The 19,176-nt window shown below is 37.9% G+C and overlaps 1 protein-coding gene and 1 long non-coding RNA gene across 5 annotated transcripts; both read right to left on the reverse strand.

Annotated features, from left to right (window-relative positions):
* Window positions 1–1,622: 1,622 nt before the first annotated feature.
* On the reverse strand, window positions 1,623–7,689 carry LOC104093168 (ureide permease 1-like). Of its 4 annotated transcripts, XM_009598886.4 has the most exons (10): window positions 7,566–7,637; window positions 7,458–7,483; window positions 6,961–7,054; window positions 6,545–6,838; window positions 3,787–3,925; window positions 3,496–3,670; window positions 3,016–3,065; window positions 2,811–2,911; window positions 2,193–2,567; window positions 1,623–2,025 (listed from the first exon to the last, which is right to left on the reverse strand). In XM_009598886.4, exons 3-10 carry the CDS (start codon window positions 6,967–6,969, stop codon window positions 1,864–1,866), a joined length of 1,305 nt encoding a protein of 434 aa, XP_009597181.1. In that variant the 5' UTR covers window positions 6,970–7,054; window positions 7,458–7,483; window positions 7,566–7,637; the 3' UTR covers window positions 1,623–1,863. The 4 variants fall into 4 exon arrangements, with proteins under 4 accessions (XP_009597181.1, XP_009597182.1, XP_033511244.1 ...); XM_009598887.4 differs by lacking the exon at window positions 7,458–7,483 and having other exon boundaries at window positions 7,566–7,689; XM_033655353.2 differs by having other exon boundaries at window positions 7,458–7,645.
* A 2,072-nt stretch (window positions 7,690–9,761) lies between these two features.
* Window positions 9,762–18,873, reverse strand: LOC138908941 (uncharacterized). Its single transcript, XR_011415363.1, has 3 exons — window positions 18,750–18,873; window positions 10,851–10,920; window positions 9,762–9,960 (listed from the first exon to the last, which is right to left on the reverse strand). It is a non-coding gene; the product is annotated as an uncharacterized lncRNA (long non-coding RNA).
* Window positions 18,874–19,176: the final 303 nt, after the last annotated feature.

Here is a 19,176-nt window from a genome sequence, read left to right on the forward strand (position 1 = left end):
AGTTCCAATGGGGTCAACGAGTGGCCTTTCATCTCCGGGCGTCAGGTTGTTATTCTCATCTTGAAGGCCAACTTCGCTGTCGATAGGTAGGGCCATTAATTGAGAGTTCGTCGGTTTTTTAACCTGAAATCAAAGATACTTCCAAGAGAAAGTGTAAAATAGTGTGTTTTGCAAAGATTCGTACCAAATAACCACTATTATCCTTAACCTCACGGTAGGCGCCAAATTATTTTCCCGAAAAAAAAATAGAGTTGATTTATACGTAGTTCTAAGGATATGTGGTATAATTTGGTACAAATTGAAAAGATAAGTAAATGTATGTTGATATTAACTGTAAAAGGAAGGAACACAAACCCAAATTGGATGAAGAATGATTAATTAAGAGAACAAGAGGAATCAATAAAAAGCCTCCAAAGGGATAGTGTTTGCTAAATGTTATGTAATCTCAATGAATCTCAATGTATGAATGAATGAATCCCTTTTACAAATGATAACCACTCTTAATATAGTGGGAGAATCCTCTTTTAGATATAATTAAAAATACATAGTGGAGATCCCATGATAAATTAAATAATTAGCTTTTCCTTAATTCAAATAGTAATTTCCGCCGAGATTCTCCCCCAATTACGGCTACAACGACCTTTTTGTCTCTTGGCTTGATTTCGATCTTGACCGATCTCGGTGTTGATCGGTCTCTTAGCTTGATCTCGATCTTGGTTGGTCTCAGTATTGATCGGTCCCTTGGCTTAATCTCGACCTTGGTCGGTCTCGGTATTGATTGGTCTCTGAGGCTCGATCTTAACAATCTATCTTCACATCATGACTTGATATTACAATGATGAGCCTTGGACCATCATGTTCCAATCTCGATTAGTCATAAGAAGGGCAGACTCAGTTTTGACCGTATACACTATGCTTTCAAGTTGTGTACCGTGGGAGATAAAAAGTGAATGGCAGAAGTAAAAGTTCAATCTGTTTCTTGAGATGTTCCTGAATCTACCACTTCTTCAAAGGCTTAATACAGAGGATAATAGTTACTAGGACACTGATGGAAAACTATCCCTGATAAGAAAAACGGCAAATAAGCTGGCCTGAAATATGGCCACAAGTCCACAACCACTTGGGGTGGTTCTCAAAGGAAGTCATTTCTTCCTATGTGAATCCGGTTCAATTCGGGCTCCGCTCAGCACCATAAAAAGCTTGATTAAGCTCGGTTCGAGCTCGACTTGACTCGGTATTGGAGTAGTATTTACTAGGCTCAGCTCAACTTGACTCGATACCCTGTCCTAGCTGTACGTAAGAAGCAGAAACCAAACTTCTCAAATTCATTGATTTTTGGTGGAAGATGGGACTTGAGTTGGTTAGCTGGTGTTGGATGTGTAAAAAAGAGGGCAGGACGTCAATCATCTCTTGCTTCACTATTGGAACTATGGGCGTTGATATATGCAATTTTCAATGCAATAGTCAGAAGTTCACCTCAAATGTGTTCAGCAGGTAGCATTAGTTGTTTTCTTTCTGCTGCTTCCAGTATGCTCCTCTGTAGATGTTGAGAATAAATCGCCACTAATTGCCAAATTAAGAAAGCTATCAATATTGCAATGTAGAATTAAGACCATACAAAATGCAAGCAACAAAAAATATTCAGATTTATTATCCATGTGACCATGTGGTGATGTGGAAGGTTGCTGAATGTTTGCAACAGGTACTGTACATATATAGAAGGTTTCCTTTCTTGGATGGTTTTCTTCAGTTTCTTTCTTTAATAAACAGAAACTGAAATAAGCTAAGAAGATTCTAACGAACGTTCTTTGACCGGACTTGCTTCTATTCACAAGAAGCTTTAAGGTGATATGTACAGAAACATTATCTATTCAATTTGCGATGTCCTGCTGATGCCATGAGAATTGCAACAGCTGCTATAAACATGAGCAACATTCCTGCAAGAAGCGTATACGTTCTTCCTGATGATCTTCGGTACTCTCCAAACAATATTACCCCCCAAAATGTGCTCACAAGAGGCAGTGCCTGAAATTAAACACCACATTTCAAAATGAGGAAGCATGCTTTATTCTAGGAAATGATGTTCACTAATCAATCATTATCAATTGATAAAATAGCAAGACCGGACCGCTGGAGGCTTAAGTGTATGGTTCTATTTGTAATGAATTTGTTGTGCAGATAAATGTACAAACCTGAACAGCATCTGCAGCTGCATATCCAGCTGCTTGACCTCCCATAAATTGGAGGCCATTTCCAAATCCACTCAAAAGTCCCGCCAAAAGAGCCCAACCCCGGCCATCCCAATCGTTTACATAAGACTTCAGCGTCGATTTGGGGGCATTTAATACAGGGCGGTACAAGAAGGTGAAGTTCAGAATCGTGGCAATCAAAGAGCTAGAAACTGAAAAGTAGAAAAATGCTGTATACACACTCAAGTGTGGAACCCCATCATTTAGAACATGCCACTGATCATTTGTTGCTAGGTTAAATGCCGGGGAGAACAGAGAAAGGCAAGCTCCAGCAAAGAAGGTAATGGCCAAACCAATGTAAGTACTCTTCCCAAAAACCTGCAAAGCAAATATGATATTGTAATATATTAGGTGTGTCCATACAGATCAATCAATTATATGCAATCTCTCTGTCCATTCCGTTCTATTCAGGTCCATTTCATTGAATTACCATAAAAAGACAAGTTGAGGCTCCTAATACCAGAAAACAAGTTCATTCCTATAAGAAATAAATCTTTATGAACTCTCTCCATGCCGCGTAAAATTAATCTTGAAGTGGTAATTAGAGTAAGAATTTCTAACCTTCATTGCCCTTTTGTTCTCAACTTCTATAAGGAAAAGTGCAGTCCCAGCTTTCGCCTTCTCCCCAAAAGCAGCTCCATTCTCCAAGTCATTCATATCAACTGCACAAGATCTATACATTAACTAAAAGGGTAAATAAGAATTCCACCAATCTAATAAAAAAAAGGAGAAGACATGAACTTTAAATGCTCCAGCTAAAACTTACCTGTGTTTGTGTTTGTATTTGTTTGTTTAGAGTCAGTTACACCTTTTGTCCTGCCAAGATTCAACAAAACTGAAATCAATTTCCCGCAATCGGTGGTGCAAATTTACATAGATATGTGGTGTGAACTCTTTATCAGAGTTTCCGCATATCCTGCACGCTAAGAGAGACTACATGAGAGTCAGGAACACATTAAGAGGGCACAAAAAGATGCTAAAACTAAAAGCTTCATGAGATTGTTGGCTAATATATCGCCAAATTATTGCTGGTTATCTCATCACATGCAAGAAGTATAACGATAGACGTATACATCAACATTGTCATAACATGAACCTAGGAAACAACACAAAGCCCTACTAAATATATTTGTAATTTCGTTCTTTACAACTTAAAAATAATGATTTGTTCCCCATATGGAGAAGCTATGATCATGATGCCCTAAGAAATGTTCATAGTGCAATATGTTGTTGAGATAATGCATACCCAACCCCATTCTTAGAGTCATTTTCAAAATAATCAAGTTTTGCTTTGTTATCAGCTGCGTTGGATGCATGAACAGCAGAGCCTAGACAAACAGCAATCAAGAAGCATCCAACGCCAGGAAAAAGAATCTCAGCTTTGTTAATTTTTTCGTCAAGGTAGTAATTCAAGGTCGTTCCTGCCATAACCAAAGCAAGAATGCATGTCAAACTCCAACATAATATCATCGGAATTCCTTGCCATAGGTTATCAGTAGATGACTCGCTTCAGTAAAATGTAAAGTTAAAATGATACCTATAACGACCGTAATGCTTGCAGTGATAACCTCAGTGACTGACAAACCAACATAAGCCCAAGCATATTGAGTTGAAAGGTTCCCCAGACTGAGGACCAGTCCTCCAGCAATTGCAAACAGAACACTCGGCCAATTCTCCTGCAATATTCATCCATAAACGCGTTCAAAACCCAAAAGATATTACCAGTTCCAAAATAATGCAATCGTGCAAATTCAATAGGTAAAAATAGTACACACAATCTATGTTAGTGAGCATGACTTCATTAAATTAAAAAGACAAAGAAGCTATGTTAGTGAGTATGACTTCTAACTCTCCAATTACTCTATCAGAACACATTTGGTGAACAGAAGCACATGATATTTACTTGCTTCAATAGCAACTTGGCAAAGTGATAAACAACAACAACAACAATCCAGTAAAATCCCACATGCGGGGTATGGAGAGGGTAGAATGTACGCAGACTTTACTCCTACCCGGGAGGGATAGAGAGGCTGTTTCCGATAGACCATCAGCTCAAGAAGACGAAAATAGACAATATATTTTGTGACAGCAATAAAAATCAGAAAAATAATAAAGTTAAAACCATTAAACCAGAAGCATATCACACAAATACTAATCAGACTCCATGCTAAGTAGACAAGCTCATCAGACAAACCAATGAAAGAACATCTTAATATATTGATCTAGAATCTAATCTAAAATGCATTAGTCAAAGCTCATACATTGCCTCTTGAATACGAGGCACATTCCCCAGTCTTAAATGAACATATGAAGCTACTGAGTTTTACGATAGAACATTATGTTACGATCGAAAATAATTTGGTGTCATGTGGAAACTAACAAACCATACCTTCAGCGATGATAAATCAGACAACAAAAGAGAAACATGCCAAACAAGACACAAATATTTAACGTGGTTCGGTCAATTGACCTACATATACAAGCGAAGATGAGCAATCCATTATATAAAGTACAAAATATCGAGAGAACAACTTCACAAAATTCACTCTTAAAGAGACTCACACAAGTGGCAGGATAATACTTGTCTAATAATTCTATCTTTAAATAAGACTTAGACCCTTAGGGCTACATTGTGGATGCTACAAAATGAGAAGGAAAGATTCTCAATTTATAAAAGTGCAAAACATTTTCTTTCAAGAAAAAGGACTAGCCAAATATAAAAGATTTATAATTTCCTTTTAGGAAAAAACAAATTATGCTAAAAATGTTTTGCTTCCTTCAAGAGAAAGGAAAATCATATATGGTAAGAAAATCAAAACAAACACCTAATACGTTATTCTAGACTCCACTGGGAACAGAACAGTAATCATATTAATTCTATGTTGTCTCTATTATGTTGTAAAATAGCAATATATTTCCTCAACTTAAATACAGTGGAAGTACACCAAAGTATGACATAACATTATATTAGGATCGAAAATAATCTGGTGTCATGCGAAAGCTAACAAAGTATACTTTCAACGGCGATAAATTAGACAGCAAAAGAGAAACATACCAAACGAGACACAAATATTTAACGTGGTTCAGTCAATGGACCTACATCCACAAGCGGAGATGAACATCCATTATATAAAAGAGAATACAAAATATCGAGAGAACAAAATTGCAAAATTCACTCTTAAAGATACTCACACAAGTGGTAGGATAATACCTATCTAAGAATTCTACCTTTAAACCTAACTCAGACCCCTTAGGGCTATATTGTGGATGCTTCTAAATGAGAATGAATGATCTTCAATTTATAAAAGTGCAAAACTTTTTCTTCCAAGAATATGAGAGATTTATAATTTCCTTAGGGAAAAGAAAAAATCAATTATGGTAAATATGTTGACCTTCCTTGAAAATCAAATATGATAAGAAATTTAAGACAAACACCTTATATATTATTCTATACTCCACTAGGAACAGAAAAATAATCATATTAATTCCATGTTGTCTCTATTAGGAGTATGTTATAAAATAGCCATATCTTTCCTCAAACTTAAATACAGTGCAAGTACCCTATTATAAAAAACTCCATACATTCAAATGACAAACAATATCAACAACAACAACAACAACAATAATTACTATTATGTTTCAATCCCAAACGAATTAAAGTTAGCTCTAAAATCCTCTATATTCATTTCACTTTATTGGGAGCTTTTTAGTCAAAATGTAAAATGAAACAAACCAAGGTCTATCATAAATCACCAATAATGTGATAAATAAGAAACGCCAAAACGAAGCCTAATATCTTGCATATAAGCTTAGTCCTGTAGAGCCATAATATATTTAAGTAAAAGTTTAAATTTTTAGATAGATAATCACACACTTCAATACGATATTATAGCAACCAAAGGTCCTTCGTTCAAATCTCACTGCCCCACACACGCCCCCCGCCCCCCCAAAAAAAAAAAATTCAAGTGTTTGGCCCGTGAAAGAGAATCAAGCCCACAGGTAGACAAAATATAATTAAGTGATTGGAAAAATGACACTGTGTAGTCGCTCTAAAAATAATAGCCGAAAAATATATAAAATTTGTATATTTTTTGTATGTATATACATTCTGTATGTTATGTACAAATTTTGTACACTTTTTCGGCTACCATATGTAAATAGTTTCTAGCGCGGGCTAAAAGTAATAATACCGGTAACCGAAAGTGTACTCTCTAAGAAAATCAAGCCCACGACTTTTGAATGAGGTGATCACATACTTAATATTCCTCCATTAAGTTCTTGTGTAAGCCACAAACCTGAGAAAGTTGAGTGAAAAAATTTGGTTTGTCCATTGTGCTCCTTCCAATCTCACCAGCAGTAAAAGCAATGAAAGTAGCAGCCAAAAGATTGGTGATAGTATAATCAAGATAAGTATGTTGAGGAAGACGACCCCTTCTTTCAAGCAAAGTAAGCAGAGCAGGCCATGTTCCCAATAATAACAGAGAAAATAGCATACAAGCTATTGCCCCTGCTTTACTCTCCACCAAATACATCTTCAAAAATACCCTTTCAGGTGAAAATTCAATCAACTTATGAATGCTCCAAAAATCCTAACCCAACAAGAAAAATAAAACTTCAAGATTCAACTTTGGTAATTGAAAAAAGTTGTATTATCATACACCCAAGTCCCATAATTCAAGATATTTGGTAAATGGTCCTATCTTTTTCTTACCTGGTCCATTTCTTTTTGTGTCTTTGTCACCCACCTCCAAGGTTACCAATCCTTAAATGAGTTTGCTATATGCACATGCAATTGTAATATATACCTAATCAAAGACAATCAGACTTGCCATTAAAAGAAATGTTTGAGACAGCCATCTTATGATTACACTTGTCTAGTTTATCTGGCAAACTGTATTGTCATCTACTTCGAATATATCATGAGGTGTCAATATGAAAGAGCTTTTCTCAGTGAAAGGAAAATCCCAAAATATGACGAGTTCATGAATAAGATATCAGCTTTACCTCTGTGAAAAGCTAAAAGAGACAGGCAAATTTGCAAGTAGAAAATCTAGCCAATATACAGGCGGAGTTAGGATTTGAACTTTATGGGTTCGGGATTATAATACTTTTAAGTTACTTGTTTCTAAATTTATAATTTGTATATATTCATTGGATTTCTTAATACAAATACATGGTTTAAATAAAAGTTATTAGGTTCGGCCGAACCTGCAACCGATATTGTGGCTCCACCCCTGATATGCACACAAATAAAGTTCAGAAACCACAGGAACAACAATCTCATCAAAGGTTAAAATGGAGTTCATCAGTACTAACCAGTGATGTTTCGTTATCAAATATGAACTACTTAGTCGAAAGGCAAAACGAGAAGGAAGATAGGAAGCAACATTTAAAAATGACGGAGCAAGTTATTTATAGTAAACAAACAAAAAGAAAGTAAGAAACAAATGGATAGGTGGCGATTGACAAAATTAAAATTTGTCACTTGAAACATATAATATCGATCTACGTATTCTTTAATCTGAGACACCACGAATCACTTCGACAAAGATATTCTGAGACGCCACGAAAACCATCACCCCAGTGTCAGCAAAAGGCAAGCGACAAAATTGACTAAAAATAGCATTAGTTTTTATGTCCTTTCAGTTTCATATAGGATATCTTTTCACATGTACGGCCTATGTGGAACACTTGTAATTATATTGGCCGATGCAGAACACACTTGTAATTATATAGGAAGGAGTTTTAAATAAATTATAATAAAATGATCACTAACATATTAACAGTAGGAATTCGAAAAGGTAAATATTAATTGTCTTTATAACTTAAATATTTTGTATGACTTGGTATTACTTCAAGATACGTGAATGAATGAAATACCTGAATCATATAGGGTGTGTTTGGTATGAAAGGATTTTTCAATTTTTCAGGTTGGGTTAAATGTTTTGGAAAATATTTTTCTCATTAACTCATTTTCTTTCAATTGGAGGAAAATGTTTTCCCTATCAAGAGTAGAGAAAATATTTTTCAAAATTCTTTTCCAACCTTCTCTCATTCCCATCCCCACCAGCCCCTACCAACCCAACCCCCATTCCCCATCCCCCACCCTCACCTCCTACCCCACCCTAAATAGAAATATTATTATTAGTAATTTCTTTTCATGTTATAGATGGAATATTTTTTTTATTTCAACAAATATTTTCTTTTCACGATATAAATTTTTTTCTTTCCATTTTAACAAAAATATTACTTTCTTTTCACGATGTAGAAAATATATTTTCTTTCATTTCAACAAAATAATGTAGTAAAAAGTATTTTCTTTCATTCCAACAAAATGATGTAGTAAAAAGTATTTTTTTTTTATTTCAACAAAAAAAATATTTTCTTTTCATGATGTAGAAAAAGTATTTTATTTCATTTCAACAAAATGAGTATTTTGTTCTCATGATGTAGAAAAAGTATTTTCTTTCATTTCAACAAAATGAGTACTTTATTTTCATGTTGTTGAAATAGTACCTTCTTTTTCAACAAAAAAAAAAGAGTATTTTTTTAGTTATGGAGTGTAAATTTCAACATTTGTTGCATTAAAAAGTAAAGCAACACATTAGTTCCTTTGGGTTTGTGTGAATTTTTAGAAGAACAATTAAATTGTTGAAGAAAGTAGAGTCATGAAAATGCTGAGTATTTGGGGCGGGGGGGTGGGGAGGGATGCACAAGAAACATAGGAACTTGGGGAAGGGGGAGGGGATGCACAAGAAACATAGGACCCGGGGAGGGGGTGAGGAGAGTAGCATAAAATGTTTTTTTTACATAGGGACTTGGGGAAGGGGGGAGGGGATGCACAAGAAACATAGGGACCCGGGGAAGGGGGGGGGGTTGAGGAGAGTAGCATAAAAAAATATTTTTTACTCTCTAATCAAATACTAGAAAATATTTTTCGGAAAAAAATTTTTACTCACCAACCAAACAAAGGAAAATAAATGATAACTTACTTTGCATGAAAACATTTTCTAGGAATACATTTTCCATGAAAAACATTTTCCTTCTTGCCAAACACACCCATAGTCTCATGCCATTTTTTTAAAAGTTTTTTTCATTCTCTATCCACGTGGAGAGTTATGACCACACTTGATGGGTGCCATTTAAGGAGATATTTTTTTCAAAGGCCTTCAGATTCATTCAGTCGACTAATTTTAATTTACCCAAGTAGGTCTAATTAAGAGTTTCTTTAGTTTCGAACTTTGAATTTTGAATTCTTACTAAGGTAAGGCCGAAGGGATTCTAGAAATTCTAGTGCACTTCTAATCGTACTGGTAATATGTCACAATCCAGAATCCCACCCTCCGAATCGTGATGACGTATAACATTTCACTTGCTAAGCAAGCAACGTTAGCTAGATTTAACTAATTTTTAATAATTAATACAAAGTAATGACATTAAACGAGAAATAAACTCTAAATTTAACACAACGAATAAAAGTAACGCGAAGCTAACTATTTTCAAAAATCCGGAGTCACAAGCACATGAGCAACTAGAATATTACATATATAGTCTGAAACAAAGTACAACTATTTGAAACAAGATAAACAATAGGATAGATAAAGAAGGAGACTTCAGGGCTGCGGACGCCGTGCAACTATACCTCAAGTCTCCAACTCTGGCTGAATCCGAGCAGAAAATCACTAGATGCCGCTTGGAGCAGCACCAGTATCTGCAAAAGAAGTGCAGAAGTGTAGTGTGAGTACAACCGACTCAATGTACTCCGTAAGTATCGAGTCTAACGTCGACGAGGTAGTGACGAACCTATGAGAAGACACCTACGCAAAATCATGTACATATATATATATATATATATATATATATATATATATATATATATGCAACAAAATAACAAGTAGAACAATAAAATATTAACTGGGAGGGGACATGCGAAAGGAGAAATATAATAAGAACGACAAGTATGAAATCACCAAATAACATCTTCCGAAATAAGCAACAATTGTAACCAAGTATATCACCAATCCGGAAATCAAATAAGGCAATGAAATAAAGATGGCATGACATCACTCTTCGTGCTTTTACTCTCGTCCTCACCATGTAATATCATAAATAAAATGGCACGGCATCACCCTTCGTGCTTTTACTCTCTGGCACGGCATCACTCTTCGTGCTTTAATACTCACAACCTCTCGATATATGATAATGAATATAAATAAGGTACGACAACAACCTTCATGCTTTTCACTCGTCCTCACCAAGCAACAATACACATTCGACTAAAAAAAGCAAGGCAAAAAATAATTTTGCTTCAATTATGGTGCCATGATAATAAATTCAACTTTCAAAATTCCCAACATATACAAAATAAACAATAAATATGAAGCAAATAATTGAAAAAAGTAATAATCTAACCTAGGCATGGAGAATATAGTAAATGAAACAATATAATACAAAGAAACAATTTCCACACGCATGCTTTAACCCAATGATAATACATATATACTCATCACCTCACATATATGTCGTCTCCACACATAATACATGTAGCAAATAGACCAATAAGTCATAATCCCTCAAGTCAAGGTTAACCACGATACTTACCTCGCTCCGCAACCAAATCAAGGCACAACCGTAATTTTTTCTTTAGAATTAGCCTCCAAACCAATCGAATCTAGCAAAATATAGTTCAAATAATTCAAAATATGCTTTAGAAACTCCATGAGTGAAAAAGATTCAATCTTTAATTTTTTTGAAAAAAGTCAATAAAAGTCAGTCCCGGGCCCGCTTAGTCAATACCCGAGATTTGGACCAAAATCCAATTACTCATTCACCCCCGAACCCGGTTATATGATTAGTTTCAAAATTCAACCTCAATTTGAGGTTTAAATCTTAATTTCTCAAAATCCCCAATTTCTACCTAAATCCCTAGTTTCTACCATGAAAAAGATTAGATTAAATGTTAAAATCAATGGATATTTATGAAAATGTAATGAAACAAGTTAAAATCTACTAACCAATAAAGTTGGGATGAAAAACCTCCTCAAAATTGCCTCTAGGCCGAGCTCAAACTTGAAAATGGTAAAAAATGACTCAAATCCCGACTTTGGGATGTTTAAATCACTAGACGTCAAGTGTTCTACGCGTTCGCGAAGCACCTGACGCAATCGTGAAGCACAGCGGCCAAAAGGCCTTTACGTTCGTGAGCTACCCTTTGCGTTCGCGTATGCTTGCTCCCCCCTGCCTTTGCGTTCGCGTGCCAAGGACTGCGTTCGCGAAAAGTAACGCCTGACCCCCCCCAGATCCCACAACCCATCGTGTTTGTGAGAGGAAGGTCGCATTCGCAAAGGGTAAAACCCCCACTACTTCGCGCTCGCGACCAGATACTTGCATTCGCAAAGAAGAGATTCCTCCCCAGATACTTGAGATCGCGAAGCACAAAGCATCAGACACCAGCAACAGTTGAAAACCAATAACTTTCTAAGTTCATAATGGTCCGTAGCCTATCCGAAACTCACTCGAGCCCCTCAGGCTCCAAGCCAAACATGCACACTAGTGTAATAACATCATACGAACTCGCTCGCGCAATCAAAACACCAAAATAGCACTTAGAACTATGAATCATACATCAAAATGCATGAAGTTTCAAAGAAAAGTCAAGAACTTTTAAAAGCACAACCTTCCCCGGATGATACAAAATGGTAATATCATAGTCTTTTAACAGTTCTAACTACCTCCGCTGCCTCAAATTTAGATCCTTTTGCTTAAACAAGTGTTGTAGACTCTTATGATCTGTGTATACCTCACACGACACGCCGTAGAGGTAATGCCTCTAAATCTTCAATGCATGAACAATAGCTACCAACTCTAAGTCAGGAACAAGGTAGTTCTTCTCATGATCCTTAAGCTGCCGAGACGTGTAGGCAATCACTCTACCGTCTTGCATCAGCACCGCGCCAAGACCAATATGTGACGCATCATAATACACAATGTAAGACCCCGAACCCGTAGGCAATACCAATATTGGAGTTATAGTTAAAGTAGTCTTGAGCTTCTGAAAGCTCAACTCAAACTCATCAGACTACCTGAATGGGGAACCCTTCTGGGTCAATCTAGTCAATTGGGGTGCGATAGATGAAAACCCATCCATGAACCGATGATAATAACCCGCCAAACCCAGGAAGCTTTGAATCTCTGTAGCTGAAGTAGGTCTAGGTCAGTTCTGAACTACCTCAATCTTCTTTGGATCCACTTTAATGCCCTCGAAAGATATCACATGCCCCAAAAAGGCAACCGAATCCAACCAAAACTCACACTTTGAAAACTTAGCATGTAACTGATTATCTCTCAAGGTCTGAAGTACAATCCGAAGATGCTGGTCATGCTCCTCCCTACTGCAGGAGTAAATCAAAATATCATCAATGAAGACGATCACAAAAGAATCCAAATAGGGCTTGAATACCTTGTTCATCAGATCCATAAATGTTTCTAGGTATTTGTCAAGCCAAATGATATCAGTAGGAACTCATAATGACTATACCGAGTCCGAAAAGCTTTCTTAGGGACATACAATGCCCTAATCTTCAACTGATGGTAGCCAGATCTCAAATTAATCTTCGAAATTACCTTGGCACCATGAAGCTGATCAAATAAGTCATCAATCCTCGGCAACGAATACTTGTTCTTGATAGTGACATTATTCAACTATTGATAATCTATACACATCCTCATCGAACTATCCTTCCTCTTCACAAACAACACTGGCGCACCATAAGGTGAGCCACTAGGTCTAATGAATCCCTTATAAAGAAAATCTGCAGCTGCTCCTTCAGTTACTTCAACTCAGCTGGGGTCAAACGGTATGATGGAATAGAAATGGGCTGAGTTCCCGGAGCCAAGTCAATACATAAGTCGATATCTTTGTTGGGTGGCATCCCTGGTATGTCTGCAGGAAATACCTCTGGAAACTTGCGTACAACTAGTAGTGGATTCATGGAAGGAACCTCTGCACTAGGATCACAGATATAGGCCAAATATGTTAAACATCCCTTCTCGACCTTATGCCGAGCCTTCACAAAAGAAATAACCTTTCTAGTATAATGACCGAGAGTCTCTCTCCACTTTAATCGAGGCAACCCCGGCATGGCTAAGGTCACCGTCTTGGCATCACAGTCCAATATAGCGTGATAAGGTGACAACTAATCCATGCCCATAATAAGATCAAAGTCCACCATATCAAGAAGTAGAAGATCTACTCTAGTCTCACGGATCTTGATAGAAACCAAACACAAGCGATAAACACGATCTATGACAATAGAATCTCCCACAGGCGTGGACATATAGACAAGAGCACTCAAAGAATCGCGAGGCATAACTAGATAGGAAGAAAAATAGGATGGCACATATAAATAAGTAGAGCCCGGATCAAATAGAACTAAGGCATCACTATGGCAAATTAGAACAATACTTGTGACGATGGTGTCAGATGACTCTACCTTAGGTATAGCTGGAAATGTATAAAAATAGGGTTGGCCCCACCACTCTGACCTCTACCTCTCATATGACCTCTAGCTGGCTAGCCTCCACCTCTAATGGCCTGACCTCCACCTCTAGTAGCCTGACCCCCGCCTCTAGCTGGCTGAGCGGGCGGTGGAGCAACTGGTGCCGGAACCATGGCACGAGAACCCTGTTGTGGCATGCAGCCCGTGACCTAGGGAAACATCTCGTGACGTGACTCGAATCTCTATAAGTATTTCAAGCCCTCGAGTGTTGTGACTGCTGACTCTAGAACTGGCCCTAGTGACCTAGATAACCACCTTGATAACTCTGGATTGGAGGTGCACTAATAGAAAACGAAGGTGCTTTATAGGCTAGCTGCTCAGGATAAAACCCATGAGAACCACGACTACCCGAAGCACCATGGGATGCCTGAAGCGCAAGACTGAATCGGCCTAGGAGGATAGTGATAAGTGGGAATTTTGACTACTTATTAGTGCCTTTTTTGCTTTTGTTTTAGTCTAAAGCATTGAATTGTATTCCCGAAACTAATAAAATTGTGCAAAATTGTAGGAATGCTGGAAGTTGGGCTCCCAAGATAAAATTCGACTAAAAAAGGAGCAGTCCAAGCATAAGGCAATAAAGGGCATAGAAGCACACAATGTGCGGTCCACAGAAGGAACTCTGCACCCGCAGAAGAAATTGCGGACCGTAGAATTCCATTTGCGTCCGCAAACAAAGAAGAAAAAATCAGTAGATAATTATGCAAATTGTGGACCGCACATGAATAGTGTGGCCACAAAGCTGGGCTAAGGGTCGAAGATCAGAGAGTGTGCAAAAGGACCAAGTCCAGGACCTCAATGAATTGAGGACCGCACAAGATTTTTGCGGATGTACAAGATTGCCTTGCGGCCGCAACCCTGACATTGCGAACCGTAGAAAAGTTGCATGTGGAACCGCAGTTCAGAAATGTGCGGCCACAGAACTCCAGCTCTTGCCATATGAAAAAGTCTACAGACCGCACATGGAATTGTGCGGCCGCAGAACCTCCCGAGAGGTATTTTTGTCAGAGATTTTCAGCCTTGTATAAATAGACGAGTTTCACAAAATTAGGTCAAGTTTGAACCTCTGAAATTACTGTAGCCATTTGTCTTTGCCGTTTTAGGAAGTTTTACGTTGTTTTGGTGTATTTATAATAGATTTAATCATTTGAAGCTGTCATTATGAGTTTAATTAGTCTTTCTTCTCTATTTTCTTTAAACCCAATTATGATTAGCTAGATTTTTACTAGGTTTATGACCCAACCCTAGTGTGTAAACCTTATGGGTATCTAATTTAGTGCTTCTTTATGATTGAGTGTTTATTATTTAGCTTAGTTCATGCATTTATTGTGAAATTAATGGTTGCAAACATTATTTCATGCCTATTTGACTTAGTCTTTTCTTGAGAAAGAGAGAAGCCTGTGGTGATTGATGCGGTGTTAATATGTCAGAATCGGGTCTCGTGGAAACTTTCGGATGTTGGAATTTGGTTCTAAAGCTTGTTAGCTAAGTTTATAGGGAGGATCTTCAGTCTGGCTCAAGTTACTATGCCCAACTGGGTTGTGGTGGCACGGGTAGGTACATGAGGTGTTAAACTGTGATTTTGGACAACTTCGAAAAAGTTCTTGCCATGTTCGAATACGAACGTATGTTTAAGTGGGGGAGAATGTAACGACCGATCGGTCGTTTTGAGCTCTAGTGCATCATTCGGCGGTTTGAGGCCTTGAGTAGCTTCACTTCATGTTCTATGACTTATACGGGTGATCAGAATTGAATTTCGGGAAGTTCGGAGTTGATTTGGAAATGAAAATTCTAAATTCGGAAGCTTTAAGTTGGAAGAATGGACTAAGGTTTGACTTTTGAGTAAGCGACTTCGAAATCGGGATTTGAAGGTTACGATAGGTTCGTATGATGATTTCAGACTTGGGCGTGTGTTCGGGTTGAGTATCGGGTGGTCCGAGAGCATTTCGGCGCCTCTTATGGGAAGTTGGCATTTTGGAAGTTCTAGAATTTCATAAGTTTGGTGTGAAGTGAATATTGATGTTTTCGATGTCCGTTTGGAGTTCTAAGCCTTGGAATAGGTTTGTATAATGATTTGTGACTTGGACATAAAGTTTGGCGTCATTCTGGGATGTTTAAGTGTAATTCGGACGCGTTCGACGAAGTTTGAAGGTTAGAAAGTTGAAAGAAAAAGTTTTGGCCATCGATTTGTAATTTTGATGTTGTTTGACATAATTCGAGGCTTCGAATAAGTCCGTATCGTGTTTTGGGATTTGTTGGTATGTTTGAACGGGGTCCTGGAGGCCTCGGGAGCAAATCAGATTGGAATGGATCGAGTTTGGAGTTGGAGGAACTGGTGAAACTTAAGGCTTCTGGTGCGATCGCACCTGCGAGGTTATGGCCGCAGGTGCGAGACCGCAGAAGCGGCCCAAGGGTCGCAGAAGCGGTAGGGTGTGAGGCTGGTTGGATTCGTAGGTGCGGGGAATTTACCGCACCTGCGGGCTCGCAGATACGGGCGGAGAAGCGCAGAAGCGAAAGTGGTTTGGGGCTGGATGATCGCAGGTGCGGGTGTTGTAGCGCACCCGCGGAGCTGCAGGTGCGGTCATGGGCTCGCATGTGCGGAGTGGTGCTCGAGTTAGGGAGTCCACAGAAGCGGATGCGCACCTGCGATTGAATGTCCGCAAAAGCTGTAAAAGATGGCACCTTAGGGGATGCCGCATCTGCGAGGTAGCTTCTGCAGAAGCTGAGCCGCAGAAGTGCAAGGAGTTTCACAGGTGCGAAAATTGACTGGGCAGATTGTTTAAATATTGAGGTTTTACTCATTTCTCTCTTGGTTTGGGTGATTTTTGGAGAGCTTCAAGGGGAGATTTTCATCATTTATGGAAAGGTAAGTTATTCCCACCTATTGTAAGTTAAATACATGGATTCTATAATGATTTAAACATGAAAATTAGTAGAAATTGTAGGATTTGGTAGAAAACCTAGAATTTGGTATTTTTGGATTTTGACCACGAAATTCAACATGGAATTAGGAATAAATTATGTATTTGAGTTCGTGGTGTTATGGGTAATGATTATCTTCAAATATTTTCGGAATCCGGTCACGTGGGCCCGAGGGTTGATTTTATCGAGTTTTCGAGCGGAGTTGAGAATTGTTATAAATTGATTAATTATGGGTAATAGAGTATATATTTATGGATTTGCACATTGCTTGACTAGTTTTGGAGAGACGGGCATCGGTTTAAGGTATTAGAGTGGCGTTGGAGCCGACTATGGAACTTCGGAGCGAGATAAGTCTCATGTCTAACTCTGTGAGGGGGAAACTACCCCTAGGTGATGTATTATATATGTGCAACTTGTTGCGGGGGCTACGTACGCACGAGGTAACGAGAGTTTGAACGTAGCTAGATTCATGTTATATCCGGGTAGACTTAGGTTCCCTCCATGCTAGAACTGTACTATTTAAGTTGTCCATTTCCTATTAAATTCCCTTATTTTACATTACGACTTGAGACTAGACTTGCTATTGTAGATATTTGATGGGCTTCATGATTAGCCGTGGAATAATTGTACTCCTCTTACGAATTCTCCTGTGCTATGCGTTTTCCTCGAAAAGTTTCCCTTAAAATTTATATCTCACACGTTTATTCGTGAGTGGGGTAAAGGACCCATTAAAGCTTCTTAGATCGGGTCGTTCGCCTCGGCAGAATTATGTACCACACTCTTATGGGAGCTGGTCGTTCGTCTCGGCAGTATAATAGATGCATCTATGGTTCATGCCGTTGGACCCTCGGCAGTGCACACAATATGATGATCGGGCCGTACGCCTCGACATTTCTATAAAATATTCTTACGGAATCGTGCGTAATATTTGACAAGAAACTAGTGTATCTGCGAGTTTCTTGATTTGGATTGTGACGACCTTTCTGATGAGGTCCATTATATATATATGCTCCTGTTGAGGAGGTAACTACTAATTGAGAGCTTGAGTTTATTGTTGAGAGGGGGATTGTACCACGTATTTATACTTGTTTATTTCGTTTACTTACTCTGCCTCACATCTGTTTACTTCTTACTGTACTTGATTTATTGGACTACTAGTAAGTGTTGTTGTCGACCCCTCGTCACTACTTCTCTGGGATTAGGCTAGATACTTACTGGGTACGCATTGATTTACGTACTCATGTTGCACTTGTTGCACTTATTGGTCAGGTCTATATATGTTTCCGGTGGTCCTCTAGGTGCAGAGACGCGACTATTGCGGAGACTTTACGATGAGCTGCATTCTATGTTACTATCCGCGGCATGAAGAATCTCCATCAGAGTTATTTATATTCTCCTATCTAATTTGTATTCCAGACAGATATTGTATTTTATTATATTTCCTAGTTGATGCACATGCACTTGTGACACCGGATTTTAGGGGTTCCTATTGGTCGTTCATCATTGTAGTTCACGTAAATATTATCATTTTGCCCTATAAACTCTATTTCATACTATTTAATTAATAAAAATTATGATTTCAAAATAATAAAAGTGAGTAATTAAGTTGATCAATTACTGTTGGCTTGCCTGAAGGTGGTGTTAGGCGCCTTCATGACCTTTCATGGATTTTGGGTCGTGACAAGTATGAACGATATTTGATCTAGTTTGTTCACTGCATTTTGTTGGCAAAGGATCTGAATTGTGGAATGTGTGAAAATACAGTCAGACTGGCTTCTATAGAAGAGACTTTCTATAATTATCTATGGGGCCGAAATATTTTCCACTTGACTTTTGATTATCGAATAAAAGATATGAAAGAACGTCAGCAATCTAAGAGTGAATCATATAACCTATACGGATTTCCTTTAGCATTCATGGTAACTAAATAAATCTTGTTTATTATCTCTATTTTTGTGTTATTTATATACTTTTTATTTAATTTTTTATCACACAATGTAGGCTTGGGCGTTTGAAGTCATACCTTAATTGCGGCCAAAATATTATCCAAAAAGAGAGGACATTGCTGAGGATGAAGAGGTGGTTGTTTGAAAAAGTAGCAAAAGCCAGGCCTGATCCATTCCAAATTAAAGATGATCTGATAAGGCTCATTCTGGTGGATGTCTCAAAGATGTTTGAAACATTATGCAGAAAGTGTTTTAAACATCTACATGATGTTTCAAGTATGCCTCTAATATCTTTGCTTATAAATCATTTTGGTCTCTTCCCAGGTGGTGCACCCTTTTATTTACCCTACAATGGCTAAAAAGAGGGGGGCTAACACCCAAAATCTTATTATTTTAATAGACAAAGAGGACATAATGATGGATAACTAAATAACGAGTTGGATTACGTGACAGCCTTAAGACATTTGAGTAGTGCTATTAAAATAGAGAAGGGTACTTTGCAAA

The sequence above is a fragment of the Nicotiana tomentosiformis genome, chromosome 4, assembly GCF_000390325.3.
Source record: "Nicotiana tomentosiformis chromosome 4, ASM39032v3, whole genome shotgun sequence".
In the NCBI taxonomy this organism is placed as follows: Eukaryota; Viridiplantae; Streptophyta; class Magnoliopsida; order Solanales; family Solanaceae; genus Nicotiana; species Nicotiana tomentosiformis.